This window comes from Polyodon spathula, chromosome 14 (genome assembly GCF_017654505.1).
Source record: "Polyodon spathula isolate WHYD16114869_AA chromosome 14, ASM1765450v1, whole genome shotgun sequence".
NCBI lineage: Eukaryota > Metazoa > Chordata > Actinopteri > Acipenseriformes > Polyodontidae > Polyodon > Polyodon spathula.
Genome location: NC_054547.1, coordinates 4,024,320 through 4,042,981, shown reverse-complemented (window position 1 = coordinate 4,042,981; position 18,662 = coordinate 4,024,320). Strand labels below are relative to the sequence as shown.

The 18,662-nt window shown below is 38.1% G+C and overlaps 1 protein-coding gene across 1 annotated transcript in view; it reads right to left on the bottom strand.

Annotated features, from left to right (window-relative positions):
- Positions 1-18,662, bottom strand: part of LOC121326901 (cytosolic carboxypeptidase 6-like) — a 260,712-nt gene that overhangs the window by 92,957 nt on the left and 149,093 nt on the right. The window contains exon 6 of the mRNA XM_041270542.1: positions 14,870-14,909. Within this exon, the coding sequence (XP_041126476.1) occupies positions 14,870-14,909 (40 nt within the window). The remainder of the gene's footprint in view (positions 1-14,869; positions 14,910-18,662) is intronic.

Here is an 18,662-nt window from a genome sequence, read left to right as displayed (position 1 = left end):
ATATTATATATATATATATATATATATATATATATATATATATATATATATATATCGTTATCAGGTTGAAATTAGCAGAATGCCCCAAATTAGCATGGGTACATAAATTACTAATGCGATTGCCCTGCAACAGACCTTCTAAGCAGCAGCAAATGTACCAGCAAACTGTGTAACTCTTAGCTGGCGTCCGTTAACTTATATATACAGCAACCACCAAATTCTTTTTTTTTATTATTGACATTGAAGTATTGATTTTACTTTACAGAAAAAAGACACATGACTTACGTAACAGTACTAATCATTTAGGTCAGTTTAATACTATTTATTAGGACCTCTGTTACTCCAAGGAATAGCTTATTGATCACTGACTGATTCCAAATAGTCATTTAAAGCTACAGTAACCTTTACCTATGAATAAGACTGCTAAGACAGGATATTGATTTGATCAACCTTTATCCCACCAGGATAAGCCACAGCATTTTAGAGCATTTTACAGCACCAAGGTCTGTAATGAGGGACAGGCTGGTGTGATGTTAATTCAGGAAAGAATTGAGAGCACACACGGATTGCATGTACAAGCACAGAACACATTTCATTTAGCAGTCAGATGCTTCAGACCACACACTGCTTAGTTCCATAGTTCCATTCAAACATGCATGTCACAGAGTCAGGTGCTTCTATTATGTAGCCCGCTAGTTAACCCATGTTACTCTAGATACATCTGAGGCACGTCTACACAGTAGAGTACAACCTAAGAGGTGGAGCAAATGAACTATATATGTTACTTAAAGGTAAAGTAACCAATCAATAAAGGATCATTATAGGAGTCAGCCTAGATTGCATCAACCACCTATCCTTGGTTATCCTCAGATTACCACAAAACCTATACACAGTACATTTGGTAAAAGCAAAGGCAAGAGTGGTAAAGATTTGTCCTGCCAATAATGCGTCCCTAACACACGGGAGCACCAGAGCCAATGTGATGATCCCTGTCCAATCCCCAGCAAAGATCGGCAACTTGACACAGCCAGGACATGAAACAGCCCTCCCAACTCACCCTGCACACTACCCGGCTATGCCTTTACCAGGTGAGCCACTCGGGAGCCTGGTTTTGATTTGGAATTAGAATTATTTTGTTAGCACAATGCAACTCAATGAACTGTACTTCAGACTAGAAATGTAGCATCAATGCTGGAAGAGTGTACTATTTTGAACCTGTTTAACTTGTTGCAATGGTTTCATGTTATTATGGAATTTAATAAGAGAGAGAGACTTTCTAGCTGCTATGGTCAATTTGTGAATTATGTTCATAAAAGCTGGCTTGTCTGGCAGTTTCCAAGTCACCCACACATTATATCCTGAGCCTAAAAATGTAGTGGACTATTTGTTTAAGTGCAAAACAAACACCATCTCAACACAAAGCAACCAAACAATGCTACAGAACCACCAATGCATGACTTAGAAGACATACAGCTCTCATACAATTTTAAGAAGAATTACCTTATAAACAACTTATCTGCAGTGGATATTTATGCCCAAAACTGAGGAGCTAATGGAGGTGGCTGCTTACTTATAGAAGTCAAACTTTCATCTAGGTGAACTGTTTTGTCCAATTGTGAGGACACTTTCTGTGCATTTTTTAGGGCAACCTGAGTACCAGAGTCTATGCATTGGCTATGGCGTTCCCGTGAGTTAGGGAATTAAAACTGGCAGGGACTATTTCTCCTCAGTGCACTACAACAGACCCTACTGGCGAGTGCCTGGTGAGTAGACACCTGCACGACTGGCCTTTGTCCTCCAGAAGCCGCCAGCTCGCCAACATCCATTGTCGAGTTCCTGTGTGTTAAGAGGCAATTGGCTTGGTCGTGGGATCGGAGGACGGCCACTGACTTTCAGCTCTCCTGAGCTGTTGTGGGGAACTGCAATAGTTAATATTACAATATCCACTTATCTATGGGGTGCAAAAAAAATACAATGTGGTAATGTAGTCAGATTTTTAAAATACATTCATGCATTTATTACTTCAATGGAATTTTCAATGATTTTTTAAAATGTTATCTGTTTATTGAAGCAGGATAAAATAACTATTGATATCTCCATCTTTCTTACAAAGGCGCTGAGGGAAGGTACTTGCAATCAATTTCAGATTACATTTACAAGACCCAATCTAGGAGAGCTCTGTCACACAATTAAAATCAATTAAAATCTCCTGCAGTAGAGCATGTAGGCCTACAGGTTGTCAAGGTGATTTCTTGAAACAAACAAACAAACACACCAAAACTGTAAAAATTACTGCAGCACATCTTAAATGTAAAATAATGTTTCCGCAGTTAGTTTATATAGTACAATATTGAAAAGCAGCTACAAATGAAGCTCATTATAAAATAGAGCACATTGTTTGTTTGTTTAACTTTCAATATCCTGCCAAAGATTAATCTGTTTTTTTTTTTTTTTTTTTTTAATATATTCATAATGACTAAGCTTGCCCCTTTGCAACATTTATTTTTGGGGGCTCACTTTTTAGAGTATTATTTGACTGGGTTCTTCACTGAAACACTAATTATACAACGGGTTTCACCACTTTCAGTTTCTGACCAGCGGAGCTGAAAACACGCCATGGTTGAGTCCACCCCAGCTGCATTTGGTCAGAAGCAAAGAATACATTGAAAAGTATCACACGAATTGGCAAAGCCGCATGATTAACAGGTTTCATGATGTTTCAATAAAAAACATGAATCAGCTGAAAAATAAATATTCTGCTACCTACTCCTCAGGGCAAGCAGTTGAAAGTCACTCGAATAGAATAAGAGAGGGTGTTCAGTCCTGGCATTTCGGATTCTCCAGACAAGCTCAAAGAAAAAGTATAACTCAGTATAGAACAAAACCCAGAACCACTCAGAATGATTGAAAACAACATAAAATAGCAAGGGAAATTGAAAAAAGCAATTAAAATTACATCTGAAGCTACTCTTAAAGCAGAAAATGCTGCAAAATCTGTTTTCATTCCCAATGAGAATAAACAGAAGTACAACATCATTCAATTTGTCTTCATGACTTCTTCCTTAAATTTCACCTTTTAAACAATCCACAGAAGAAAAAAAAAAAAAAATCCTATTAGTGCTGAAACCTGGTAAATAGAGTTGCCACGTGATGTGCTCACAACTTCCATTGTGGCCCACAGGGGGTGCTGCTTCCCATGATTCAGCAGTTCAAACCTCTATGATGTTCATTGTGTTTTCCATGTGTGTGCATTCTTGGCAGGATGTTGCAAACAGCTGATCTCAGCATCAGCGCTGCAAAGACCTGGTGGAATTCTTGATGCCCAGTGATAAGCTCTTAATTAAGGCCTCAGCTGCATTGATCTTGTTGGTATGATAAAAGAGTACAAGGCTTATTCACTTTTTCACAGTCAGAATGTTGTGTGTTAAAATGAATTGACATTTCTGCCCAATGAATTATATGAAAAAAGCAATGGCTGGACACATACCGTAAAGCATACAGTTACAAGATGAACATCTTACCATTCTATTAACGAGCAAGCTCTGTAGTCTTATGCTGCTGTCAGTATTGTTAACTTATCAGCCGCTAGGAGGACTTTCACTGCACTGTTTAGGACTACCATTAGAGCTGCCTTTTATACAGCGCATGTTTATGTGAGCTGGGGAGGTACAGCGCCCCCTATGGTTTGCTGCGACAATGTGGAGCCAGTCATGTGGTGACTCTGCTTCTACCAAATGTAAGTGTTCTGGGATTAATATCTCTTCTCCACTATTACGGTGTAAATGAATTGCCTTTTCCCTCCTCTGTTCCAGAATATTTAGCACTCCTGACCAGTATTCATTAGCATAAGCAAGCCTATTTATCCTCACAAATGTGTACCTACAATCAATACCTTTCCAAAACAAACTGGAAAATAGATTGCTGGGGGGTTATTTCATCTCTCTTTCTCCCTCTCTCTCATTTTTTATGAACTAGAATAATAACAAAGTCACTAATAATAAAGTTTGGGGAGATAAAATATGCAAATTTTGATATAATTAGGGTATAATAGGAAGTGTTGTTTTCACAGCTGGTCGTTTATACAAATCCTTGATAGCGTTTTATAAATAATGCTTTCTCTCTCTTTCAGCTTACCGCTCACCCCCGCCGCTCCATTAAAGACACATTCCCCTTTAACAGGTACTAGAGAGGGCTGATCAATCAATCCTTCTGTTATGCAAATTTCTAATTACATTCAATGCCCTAGTGGTAACAGATGAGGACTGGGAGGTAAGCAGTGTGGCTTAGTGGTAAGAGCTGAGGACTGGGATATAAGCAGTGCGACCTAGTGGTAAGAGCTGAGGTCTGGGAGGTAGGCAGTTACTCAGTTTATACTTGCCACTTTTAGTCTCCTCGAGTCTTAAGATGGCTTTTTCAAGTAAATAAAAACTGACATTCTTCACATATGTATTTGATAATGTACTACTCCCTATGTTTATGTCATGTATACCTAAACAAAAACAAAATACAGTTAAAGATATATAGCAATGAGACACAATCAAATAAAGTTTTAGTTTAAAGGATTCTTAAAGAAAAGACCCAACAGCCTATATCTATATCACTGCACATATTGCCAGTATTGTATTTCCCCCTCAAGTTCTGTAAGCGAACATTAATGCTGTCAAGCCAAATCTACAGCTGATGAACATGCCTTTTTAAATATCAACACTGACTGTAGTTAAAATAAAAAGCTTCACTGGGCCATCTGCATCAAATACATCACTGTTTATCTACAAGTATGCCCTTAATGGGGTCTCTTAATTAAACAAGGATTATATGCAAACAAATGAATTTTCAGTGTATAGGATTACCCACACGGATGCACACAGGTTTCTGTGCAACTTCTATGCTGAACTGTTGATGGTTTGCATATACTCCCTGTTGATTCAATAAAGGGTTATGCATATTAGAGATATTCTGAGAAAGAAACATTAGCAAAATAAATGAATTCTGCCTGTACGCATAGACAACGTACCCCTGCATAATCAAAGCAAAACCCATTTTGACACAATTTTAACCGGTTAGTGCATGAAGAGTTGCCTTTTATACACAATGCTTTGCTAGGCAATGTAAGTTAGGGAGGTGCAGCGCCCCCAATTGGTTTGTTGTGACAATGACTTGCCTTTTCTCTCCTCTGTGTCAGAATAGTTAGCAAGGCTGATCTTTTATTCATTAGCATAAGCAAGCTTATTTATCCACACTAATGTGTGCCTATAATCACTATCTTTCCAATACAAAACAGAAAAATAGCACTGGAAAACTAAGCCATGTTGTGATCTAGTGCTTAGAGCTGAGAGACTGGAGGCAGTGTGATCTAGTGCTTAGAGCTGAGAGACCAGGATGCATTGTGATCTAGTGCTTAGACCTGAGGGACCAGGATGCAGTGTGATCTAGTGCTTTAAGCTGAGATAATAGGAGGCAGTGTGACCTAGTGCTTACAGCTGAGAGACTGGAGGCAGTGTGATCTAGTGCTTAGAGCTGAGAGACTGGAGGCAGTGTGATCTAGTGCTTAGAGCTGAGGGACTGGAGGCAGTGTGATCTAGTGCTTAGAGCTCAGGGACAGGGAGGCAGTGTGGCCTAGTGGTTAGAGCTGAGAGACCGGGAGGCAGTGTGGCCTAGTATTTAGTGTTTATATGTTTCACCACAAGAAATTAATTGAGAACGATTTGGTTTACAAGAAATTGAAACAACTCACTTTGCACTGAATGTAATTCTCACAAGGAAGCCCTTAGGAGTCTAACTAACTGAATTTCTTTTTGTGCCCCTATACATGTGATTGCTTTACAATATTACATGCATGTAGTAGGAAAAAGGGATAACTAGATCCTTAAAGACATGGTGGTCTAGTCAGTCTTAAATATTAAAACATTATCAGTCCTGGAATTTAACTTTTATTAGTTTTTTATGGGTAGAACACTGTTTATATTGTAAGTTTTTACAGGCACTGGCATATTATCTTCAAAGAAAGCCCAATGTGCCCCTGACACTGCGGAGCTGCCTTTCTCAAAATCACCCACAATTTGCAGCCGTCACACAGATTTCATTTCAATCTCTCGCTTGCACGCCTGCCATCTGCTGTCACCAGCCTTTCAATAAAAATAACAAATTATACCCTTTCAAACAATTCTGTGGCTATAAAAATCTCAGGATTGTTCTCGCTGCAGCGTGTGTGTGTGTGTGTGTGTGTGTGTGTGTGTGTGTGTGTGACTGACGATAAGTAAACAACCCAGTCCTTCAGATATGCACACCGCCTCTCCTTGTCCCGAACATGACTTCACTGGAATGGTGGTTGTGATCCTTGGCTCCTGCATCAACGATGAATCCTGTTCAGTTAATAACTGTTTTTTAAAGAAGTATTCATTTAGCAGCACTACAGCTCCTGTGACATGGAGTATCTAACCTGACAGTATTCCAAGTATTCCTTCCATTTCCCATTTGTATTTTCCCATTTACCAGTATTTGCATAGTCACAGTGTTTTTTATAATAAAACAGTTACAGTATAGACAAGAAAAAAAAAAAAACCTGCCACACAAAGTGCGCTTTTATTATGAAAACAAAATCAACTCTGTTAAAAAAATTCAAAACAAAACAGCTAGTGTACAGATTCTAAAAACAATATAAAACAGATTTTAACTGCGAGTTCTACCTAGTCATCAAACCGTACCTCCCAGACACTCCAGAATTCTTTCATCACCATGGCTATGCAGATGAGTTAGCCAAACAGCCAATTAACCCAAACAGTCCCTTGAATAGACAGCCCAATCCTAACCCCATTCTCAGACTGACAGAGATTTCCATATTAAAAACACCTGGGTTCTAACCCTCACCTGCACCGACAGGCAGGTTAGAGTTCACTCGTTATTCAACTGTGGCCTTTTCAAAGCAGGTCACTCAGAAAGGTTTCTGCATGTAAGAAATTGTGCATATTTTCTATCTGGTATTTATTACTGATATATTTCTTACATCAATTAGATGTACAGTATTATTGCAAAAGTAGGGTATAACAATGTTATGGTAAGTGAATTTAAATAGGGATACATTCAAAATTAAATCAAAATAAACACAGGGTGTATTTATTTATACACATTTTTCTCAGCAGGAAAGCCTGCTTTTTTAACTTCTGTATACCATAAGCAGTTATATTGGATATCTATGTAAATGCAAAGCTAATTCACTGAAGGACTGATTTTCATACAAAACAGCTTTTTTAAAAAGGAAATATTTTCCTACCGAGTGTAAAAACAAAACAAAAAAATCACTGACAAGATTATTCCGCATTAAACAGATTCCTAGCATCTCTGTTCACCAATACTAGTTAGTTACCATTCCCTGAACAGACACGCTCCTCAAACTACAACAGAGTTGTAGCATACGACCTGCAAGCTCTTCTGTACTTGAGGGAAGCCAAACTCAAATGTAAACAAATGAAAAGGGGAGAGCCTGGTCATGTCTGACCATCTGTTAACATGATAACTTTGGATGATGTTGCCCAAACTTTTACCACACACTCTTGGCCTCCAATAGGCATTTCAAGGTTCATTTGGATATAATTTCTGTTATAGTTTTTGCCATACTGAATATTTTATAGGGAATGGCTACATAGCTGATATTTTCAAAATAGGTTCTAGGAAAACAGCTTAACACATACATAAAAACTGTTTTTTAAAAATATGTTTGTGGCACTGCACCTTTAAACTTGACAGTAGAACATGCAGGAGCCTCTGTTCTAGACAGACTGTGTCATTAGAGGAGATCTGAAGGTTGTCTATTATTATTGTTCCTGTTAGCGCTCACACATCTCTCTAGAACTCATGAATGTGTTGACCTTTTTCTTTAAAAAAAAAAAAAAAAAAAAAAAAAACCACAAGGAAAAAAAACCCCACCAAACCAAAGTTAATTTAGAGTAACACAATACAACATAGTGTGCAGAGATATGAAAAGGGCATTCAAATCAATACGAGCACGATAACTTGCCAAAAGAATGTTTGCACCCAATTCTCTCATTGTGCTAACCCCAGGGTTGGCTCATGAATACTTCTTCGTTGTCTTCTTCTATATACACCTTACTCTCTCTGTGTGTGTGTGTGTGTGTGTGTGTGTGTGTGCCTTAAGTCATTGTGGCTCAACAATGGCAGAAACGAATCATTATTTAGTTGTGCTGGGCCCGGAAAGGTCAGCAGTCCGAAATGTCAGGCTTCAATAGAACCAGATGCACATCTCAGCGCTGAAGGGTCCAATTAATGGGGGGGATACCAAGGTGCAGAGAAACCACACTTCAAACACCAGGGCTAATGAGACGTGCTGAATGCTAGGACCCGACAGTTCGACACTCTCTCCCATGGCTCACAATAGTACACTGCGCAAAATTAGCTTTATAAGGAAATAAAAAACGGGCCAAAAAGATAATTTTGACAACTGATGGATTTTCACACAGCACTGACAAACTTCTTCACAGCAGGAGATATTTCAGATAAGAAGTTATTAGCGCACGCATGATTGGAAATTGTACTTGATAAATGTTATTGTCTCTAGCCAGATAATAGAGTTGGCAGATTTATCTCTAATCTGTTCACACAGGTACACAAGAATGGGTAATTATGCTAGGGAGCCAGACCTAAAGAAACACATGTGTTAGACCTTTTGTTACCTCACGGGCACGGTTTTGTTGTTCTCAATATTGTGTCCAGTGTATATGTAACAAGACAGGCTTATAAATGAGCTCATCTGCATTCATGGTTATAGAGCTTTTAACCTGATCATACAACATTGCCTGTGGCACATGCTAGTCTCTCTGGTGTTTCAAGGAAAGCCCTGTTTTAATAATCTAAACCAGGGGCAGCCAATCGTGGTCCTGGAGGGCAATTCTACTGCTGGTCTTTGTTCTAACCCCATTCTTAATTGTTTAATTGAACCAATTAAACCTCCACCAAACCCTGAAGTAGTTAATCATCTCATTGTACTTATTAACCTGGAGTGGAATGGCCCTCCAGGACCGGGATTGGTCACCCCTGATCTAAGCAATCACATATGGTTTTTAAATATGCCACATTTGCATAAGCAAAATAAAATGGGCTAGATTCTCAAAGCTCTTTACTCCAAATCACCATTAGGATGATTGTCTTTAGAAGGGAAAAATAAAGACAATAAAAAGTTACCAGTCCAGAAATAAACAATCCAGACATCTTATTAAATCATTCTAAGTCGTCTTAAATTCATTCTTATTAGTTTTAGAATTGCAGTTGGTGTTTTTTTTTTCCTTTCAGTTGTTTTAATAGCTTTGAGACAACAGCTCAATGTGTTTGTATTCTTAAAAATACATCCATATCCCTCGCATCCTGCCATCACTAATACCACAAAGCAATTCTTTTAATTTCTATTTCATTTCACCAAGAACAGATTTACTAAAGCATGTGCATGTGTGATATAACTCTTGAGGGCCTAACTTGTAGAGGCTTATTAAGTAATCTCCATGTGTGTTATTTAAAGTATTAGCTCTTGTGCAGTATCACACTGCATTAATGGCAGAATGGAAAGGGTTGTAAACATTGGATTATTCTCTTACCCAAGTGTCATTCATGTTATTTAGCTTTTCACATCTGCAGACAGTAGCGCTGTTAACGTTGCACTGTCAGCAAGAGAAGCACGATCAAATGAGTCTACTCTCTAACTTTCAGTCTCACATCGATGAGGCTAAAGCCCTTGTGGGATACTGAACTAATGCTGGTTGAAATGATCTTCATCAGTTAGGCTTGTGGCTATTACCTTTGATGAGCTTTAACATTTTTATAAATAAGTTTCAATGCCGTGATGAAAAACAGAAATGAGACAAGAATTGGAAACCAAAGAACAGGAATGACATGTGTGAGTCTTTTTTTTTCTTCTATCTTTAAAGGGGAACTGTAATGCAAATTAATATAACCATTTCAATAGAATACATGTTAACTAAAGCTTCTGATGCATTTTGAGCAGTGTATCGTATAAAAACCATTAAAACAAATTAACATTGAATGTATTGGAGCTCTATTCCACCGTGCTTTGTGTGACGTTCTGTTGCTGACTTGCTCTGTAGTCACAGATAGTATTCTATTGAGCGAGGATGTTCCGTTCCTATATTATGTAGCCATTGTTTAGTTATGGGCGCCCTTTGCATTCCGACATAATTCACCATGCCAGCGTTTACTGGTGTGGGTGGCTGTCAACGATATGACGTAACAGCGGTGCCAGAAAGGCTCCAATATGGCGGCGGCATGCATTTCCAGCTGATCCAGAAAGCTGACAATTAAATTGAAATACTGGCCAAACACTTGACTTTTTAACAAAACTGGTGCAGCGAGATGCATTTGTTATGTTTACAGAGCATTTAAAGAGCCTTGTTATTTTGAGTACAGTTCCCCTTTAAACAGCAATGCTAGCAATAAATGCAAGATGATCAACCACAGTAACATTTATCCTAATGATCCAAAGAATGGCCTACACTCTGCTACCATCACTCCTATAGCAAGTTTGAGTGTTTCTGAAGATATAGGTGGAGTGTGACATCAGAAGCAACGCTTAAATACTGTAACATACCCCCTAAAATGTATAAACTGGGTTCATCTAAGACATATTTTCTATGTCTTATCTACTAAAGCCTATAAGAGACCGAGCAAAGAACACCTTCATTAGCAGCAGAATTGCTGCTTTGGTAATACTGTTGTGTACTTTGTCAAAAGTTCTTGAAGGTCACTGCTTCCCTCAAGAGGTCCTGGTAACAGATGCCAAATAAAGCTGATGTATTAGCAGGTTCTGCCTGTCTGTAACAAACACTTTTTAATCAAAGCATATCCGTCTATCTGGATATTTTAAACATATGGGCCGGTCTCCTTTCTGTTCACCCATCTGTTTTTCCTCTCAATTCATATTATTAGTTCCATCAATCAGCTGAGAACACCAATAAAAAATAGTTATTTAACAGGTTTTCTACTCCCAGGGAGTGTTATAGACTTTTCTGTAGGGCTAGCAAAAATATAACATTGACCCAGAGCACTATGGCAAGTGTGCTGCATCTGCAACAACTTATGAAGTATCTTTTTAGGGTGAATCAACAAGTGTGTTTGCAAGAACCCTGCTAGAAAAGGGAGGTTCAGTTAGCAGCAAAGCAATGCAATTTTTATGTGCAGAACTGCTGAGATCTGCCACTAATAAGGTCTCATCGTAAATATATTGATAAAAACAAAGGATTTAACAGTAGGCAAATGATTCAGTTTAAAATCATGGCACATGGGGTCCCGTCATGTTGAAAAGTTTAAATCTGAGATGATGTAGCAAATCAGCTTTAAGGTGGGTCTAAAATACAGATATGCAAACAGAAAACACTTTTCTCTTACATTACAAAAACAATTGAATGTTGTGGGTTTGCTAAAGGGTTCTATAAATATTTTAACAACTAAAACATTGATATCAATTCCATGAAATATGGTTCTTCCATATCCAAAAATGACAGTCCAGCACAGCGAACAGTACTGCATTCAAGACAAACTTTTCATATGCAGTTTACTACTTCAAATTGTCATGAGTGAACCTAAAACCCATCTTCCCTTGTACAAAGTGCGAGCATCTTTTTTGAGTGAAAGGTGTATGCGGCAGAGATGAGTGGCTCTTTGATAGAAACTGTTTCATTTATTTGAAGTCTTCCCACTGATGATGGGAATGGGAGTGTAGAGATAGGAGCCCTGCTAATAAGATTTAAGTTTTTGCAGGAATCAGGCTTTTAAAGTCTCACTGGGAGCAGAAACTGACCCATGACTGTGCCAGCTACTGGAAGCAGGCTGATCTTTGGGAAAACAAATTGAACATTTGTGAAACTGCATGTGTATTAAAATGTTGTAATAACTGCACTGGGTTTTAAAGAATATAAAGCCAGCAGAAATACTAAACAAATTGTTAAAACACACTGTTCATACAAAACGTTATAATATGCTCTGTATTAACATCAGTTCAAAAGTTCACCTCACATATTTTGGAACTATAGGAGAGGTGGACTATGGGATGATGGCCAATTAATCTTATAGAAGGAGTTACTAGGTGTTTTGAAAATGTTATTCACTTGAAAGACATGAGCTGTTAAGGCATATTAAAGTTTAAGATATAATTATGACTTCTGACATAAAAGGTGAAGCAAGAACTCTATAAAAACCGAGGTAAAATCCTATTCAAGGTCACTCAGCTTGATACATGCTCTGAAGATCTCTGATCAAGCTGAGTGTAAGGACAGTTCCTGTCCTTACACTATATTCTATACTTCCGTATATATTTTAGAAGGTAAGAACTATTTTTAATGTATGTCTCTTTTATATTGATGCACTGCTATAAGGAACATGATTTATGTTTTAGCTGTGGAGAGTGATATATTTGATGCACTAAGATTTAGCGGTGGGTGTTTTTAGCTTTATGCATGCATAGCTTAAGGGCAAAATATGTTATAACCATAAACATATTGAAGCATTAATGATATGTTAAGGGACTGGACCTCCCAGATTGCCTGTCTGTTGGGATTCAACGTAGTCTGTAGCTACTCAATCCATTTTTAAGCATTTAATAAACTGAAGGAGTACTGACACTACTCTGATTCGTTAAAACTTCAAATCGAATGAGTCTGTGTCATTTTTTTGATTGTTTAAAAGTCATCTGGATGCGTTGCAAGCCCAGTGCACGAACGATCCACTTAAAGGAGTCCCAAACATTTCTATGTCCTCCTAAACGTCTCCCCTGAGTTTACGAGTGTGCATATAGTAAAAAGAGTATGTGCAAATCTAACAAATTATTTTAACTAGGTAAATTACCCACGTGACATACAGTAAACAAGCTTTTTGAAACCTGTTGTTTTACACCAAGCATGCCACCAGCCTGACTGAATGAGCAGCGCTGTTACTTCCGTAAGTAATCTGTCTTCAATTGCTGTGCAGTAACTCTCATGCATTTATGAGTGACGTTAAATTTACCAAGATTGAAGACATTGAGTACATTTTACTCCATCAATAAAGGACCCCACTGTCATTAAAAAACGATATCACATTCACTTCCAGCTGTCTTTAGGCTCCCTGGGCTTGAGTCCTGGTCCACAGTAGCAGCACTACTCCCAAATGGATCCGACAGCCTTAAAAAAAGGCTCACCGGGCACTGTTATCACAACAGGTATTAGACATTGTGCAACAAAGTAATGGGCAACAAATCACACATGCCTTCAATAGCTTGTCCAGTTAGGTCTCACCCAGTACCATCTAAGTCTTTGATAAGTACCTTCTTGTAACAAAGGTTGTATCAGATTTCACTGGTACAATATTGTCTGGCTAATAATAAACTTCTGCATTGGAAATGGAGAGGGTGGTCAATCTGTTGTCCTAGTTGATGGACTATTCTACCTCATTTTCATCACAAAAAGCAGTTGACTCAGTAATGAGATACGTTTTGTATAAAATGAAAAGAGAATGCAGTTTTTTTAATACCCTATAGGCCATATTCACAAAATATTAAGTTAACTAAAGGTTTTTTCTTGATAAAAAAACAAAAAAACATTGGTGTTAAAAAACTTCAAATTAATTAACCAGGACATTAATTTGAGTGCCTAAAGATTTCTACTCCCTATCTAAAAATCACTCCATTCATTAAAAGATAATGAGAACAACTTTTAGGACAACCTGTAGCCAAATACACTGCTGTATGATAACCACTTCTCTATAAAACAGTGTAGAGAAAATTAGATTACAATGTTCCTTCCAATGTTTCCAAACTAGTTATATTCCACATGAATGCAGTCATTACGCAGTGTGGTTTTCCCCTTCAATGATCATTAGCAAACAAAGAAAGCTAGCAGCATAATAAAATACCACCATTAAAGCACAGCCAAGCCACTGAAAAATTATCTGTCTGCTTCTCCACAAATATCTTCTCAAGAAATCCTGGCTCTCAAAATGTAATTTATTTATGAAAATATATTCTTGTTTTAATGTTTTTTTTTTTGTTTGTTAGTTTTTTACAGATTCATGTCATTGACTGCATTCTGTTGATTTCTACTTCCTATCGGGATTTTATTATGATATAAGAATTCAGAACTTATTAGCAGCATAACAATAGATATTTGAACAAATATTATAGCAGTCCTGATATGGTACCTAGTGTATATTTGTTCATATCATTGTGACAGCATTGATTGTCAAAATATTAAAAATGAACAAATGTGGTACCATTGCAGCTGCTACCTATATATGATCATTGAAAAAGCAAGCTCTAACACACAGAAAATCCAAACACGGAACAATGCCTCACACATAGCTATGTACCCGAATGAAACTAACAGCTTGACCATTTCAGACAATTCTCCACCATCTTCTTTGAATTAGTAGCACCTCTATACGGACTTGCTTGCTGTGATTTTCAATAGTCCACTTCTCAAGCGCTTGCAGGCGCTTGTCTGCACCAAGTGAGTTGTCTCAGTGTGTTTGCTATTGCTTCCTGTATATACAGGTACCTCCAGACCTGTGCAATTTTTTTATTTATTATTTCTGTCCTCTCCTATATGAGTTAGGTCCTCAAGTTCTCAGTATAAGTGGTAAACAAGCCTGCAGTCTCACGCACACATAAATATATAAATATATTGGACCTTCCTTCACAGAAAGCTTGTAAGACATATTGTCGCCTGAAGCACTGCCACTTTACAATCTAGATGTCACTTACTGGTAAGCGAGGCTGGAGCTGAGAGCTATTTTTCTTTTTCCACTGCACTTTCTTGTCAGAGAGTAAGCGATGACCAGACAAACCAGCTGTTTAGTGGAGAAAAGAGAGTGTACTCACCTCGACTCGTTACAGTCAGGAGGTCAAGCCGTCTCTGTTGCTGAAAGAGAAATAAACAGGGCAATTGTGATGGCCGGGCTTTTACACTAACGCAGATAAACACCTGCAAAGAAAGTGTCCCGCTATTATCTGAGGGTATGAGCCCATTGTGATCATGTAAAACAGTGAGTCAAATGCTGTATAAAACAAGTCTGGCTAGTAATGATTTGCTTTCCATCTAGAATTTACTTTTTAAATTCACTTGTCTGAAGTTGGCAAATGTTCATAATTGCTCATTTTAGTTTTAAACCGATATAACTCTTACAAAGAACAGCAGCAGTATTAATATTGCAGTATTTGCAGATTGTACAAAACTACACTGGCTACCCCGAACCTTGTTATGTCCCTGTCATAACTTAGAGTTATCCTTTCAATGTTTATATCATAATAGAATTTATAATAAAGCAACACCTTTGCCCCTATGAAAAGATTTAGCTGTATAAATGCAATCTTTTTTTTTCTTCCGGAACATGCTTGCCACTACATCATCATGTGAACCAAAATAGGCATACTAGCACGAAGGCGTAAAAAAAGGAAATTTATAGAGAGAGTCATTTACACAAACAAACACCCTGCATTTTAGTGTCAAACTGAACACAGTAGTGAGGACACCTGCAGTTTTAAAAAAATGTAACAGGTAACAAAAAAAACATACAATTAAATAAAACTAATAAAAAGTTCAACAAATCTTGAGCCTCGAGTTAAAAAAACAACATCCACTGCCCCTTTTATCTTAATGTTTTAAAGTATTATATATGAAGATCAGTTTTATTGTTCTTTCTCTTCTACTGCACATTTTAAATGTATTGCTGGAGCAGCAGCTCTGTGATTACTAACTCCCTCTTTTGGCAATAATTGAAACTGCCGGTTACAATACAAGAAGAAAAAAGTTTATTGCAAACAGAACACAACATGCTTACTGGTTGCTGCAAGCTTCACTTACATTTGTCATTAATTTTGAAAAATGAACAAGCTCATAGAACTGAATCACTGGTTTGTTCCATTGCATGTATACCCGATGGGCTTAGTAAGCACACGATTAGAAGCAGGGTAGCACAATATAGCAAACAGAACACTGCAATGTGTGCGCTTGCAGCTTTCTTAGGTTTTCGTTATTACAATGTGATGTACATGTGCAGTACATATTAATGAACAGCATTGTATTCAATCAAAAACATAGTACTATTTTAGGTTCTAGTGCAAAGCATAAATATTTGCCATATTATGTGTCAGGTTATTAATGAACTCTTGACAAAGTCAATTATTTTGTATATTGCAATACGTATAAGCAGTTAGGTCATTATCAAAAACAAAGAAATGGTCGTAGAGGTCCCTGAGTGGCCTCACCTGCTACAGGCACAGTCGTGTGGGGAGCAGGCTGGGGAGCGCAGGTTTGTGTCGTGGCTGGGTGAAGTTGCCAGTTTTTGCTGGGAATTCCAGTGGGAGTGCCATGTTAACTCTGGTGCTCCCGTGGGTTGGGGAGGCAAACTAGCAGGGGCTTTTTCTCCTCGTTGTGCTACAGTGGTCCCTACTGGCCATAGATAAATGGTCATGCCCTCTACCTCACGAGAAAAGGGCCATGGCACTAGTGAATTACTTTTAACTCACCATCTAGTACTGGAAGATATCATGTCTTCTTTACCTCTTAAGCACAGGTGCCAGTTTGAGTAACTAAATCCTCTTTGTACTCCCATCCCCGGCTGACAAGGGGCAAACGAAGGGGTGGAAAGATCCAGACGTAAGAGCATGTCTCAGCCTGTCCAAATCCTCAACCCTGATCGTGTTCATCCTGAGATAATTAATCTACTGTGAATTGGAGCATTACAGCCGGCTAACACCCGCCCCTTCACAAGCTCATTGTCACTCCTAACACGGATAAGGTGCTTAGTGTTTCAGAGGAGAAAAAAAAAAAACACATTAGTGAAGAAAATCCTGGGCAGAAAATGGGATTGTATTAATCTGTATCCAATACTACACCAGCAGCCAAGGGGCTGCAGAGTCCAACCACCAAGCCCCTGGTCACCAGGGAGCATATTAAGAGGATGGCCGGCAGAGCTACTGGGTAGACTTAATAAAGATCTATTTTAATGAAGAGAAACCTTCGGATATTTCCTATGTTGTGTCATGTTTGGTAAAGTGAACCTGATGGTCACAGTAATATAATGTATTACAGACCCTAACGTTGACATATGACATATGACGTTTCCTTATATGAGATACAGTGCAACGTCGCATATCCCACCGTCATAACCGCCCTGATCAATTAACCACCTCGCTAAACAAATAAATATTTAAAAGTAGGCTACAAGAGTAATGGCATTGGCAGCAAATGCAACTTACACGATGGAAACAGAAAGAAAGCGTTATAGCAAATCAGACTTGGTGTGTTCCCCTTTAAGACAGACGGGCTGTGTGCGTGTGTCAGTCAGCTGTGTGTAACAGTGACATTTCAATACACCAGTAGAGAAAGCTTTTTAATGCGCAATGCATATATATATATGATGGAGTGCATGCTTGCAGATATCGGCAGGGTGTTGTTGTAGCTTTTAAATGCATTTGAATTAAACAAAGCAAGCTTCATAAACACAATGCTTACCTGCCGTTTGTTTAAAATAACCGAAGCAATACTTAAACCAAGCTGCTTATTGGCTGTTGGCAATATCAAGAAAGACTGCAAAGTACCGTGACAGAGATATAAGAAAGCAGAACCAGGGAGGCAGGGACTACCAGAGTTAAGAAAGAAGCCACCAGTTGCAGGTTATTGGACATTTACCATTTGTTTTTGTTTGTTTTTTAAAGCTTTGCATGGAGATGGCTTATAGCAAGCTGCATAGCAACACTGTGTATTGGTAGCCTAATTTACGTATGCTTACTTTTAAAGCAAAAAATGTCCCCATGTTTAAAGCAGTGTGTGTGTTGTTTTTGCTCACTAGCCTATTTATGGACATGTAAATACTTTTTCTATAGATGATATCTATAGTCCACAGGAGGTTGGATATGCGACGTTGTACTGTAGTTTGTATCTGATGTTAGAATGTGCTAAACTGATTATTCATTCTTATTTAACTATATATTATACAAGATACAGTATAGGGTGCTTTAAGATACAAGCTGATTTTCCCCCTCACTCATAGTGTGTGCTGGACAGCACTCTATATACATGTCACAGAGACGGCCGAAGTCGGCAGCGTCAGAACCAGGAAAAGGAATGAAGGACAGAGAGGTGTGGTTTGGTGGAGCTGAGCGAATGTTTCGCTCAGCATTTAATAAACAGAACAGAAAATAAAAGGGTTGAACAAACAAACAGAAACAGGACATGGCACTGGTAGCCAAAATAAACAGACAAACACAACGGACTAATACTAAACAAAAAATACGGTGAGCAGATATATTTTACTATACGTTATTATTATTATACTTCTTATTTCCTCCGTCTCCAATCCCGTTCTCCACTCACTGAACACCCCACCGCGAGTATGTGAAAACGTGCATCTATATATACTGTTGTGCTGGGATTCAATTACTAATTAATTATTCACTTGAATCCCAGCACGTGAATTAATTATGTGCAACCTCGTGCTCACATATTAACTACTTTAAATGTAGGTGAAGTGATGTACAATCCTGTGGCTAAATACAAATATACATTTTAAACACTCGTGTTACAGACCTGTTTATATCCCCTGTACCAATGACTATACACCAACATTTAACAAACCACACGCAACATAACAGATAATATACACAGGGGCGG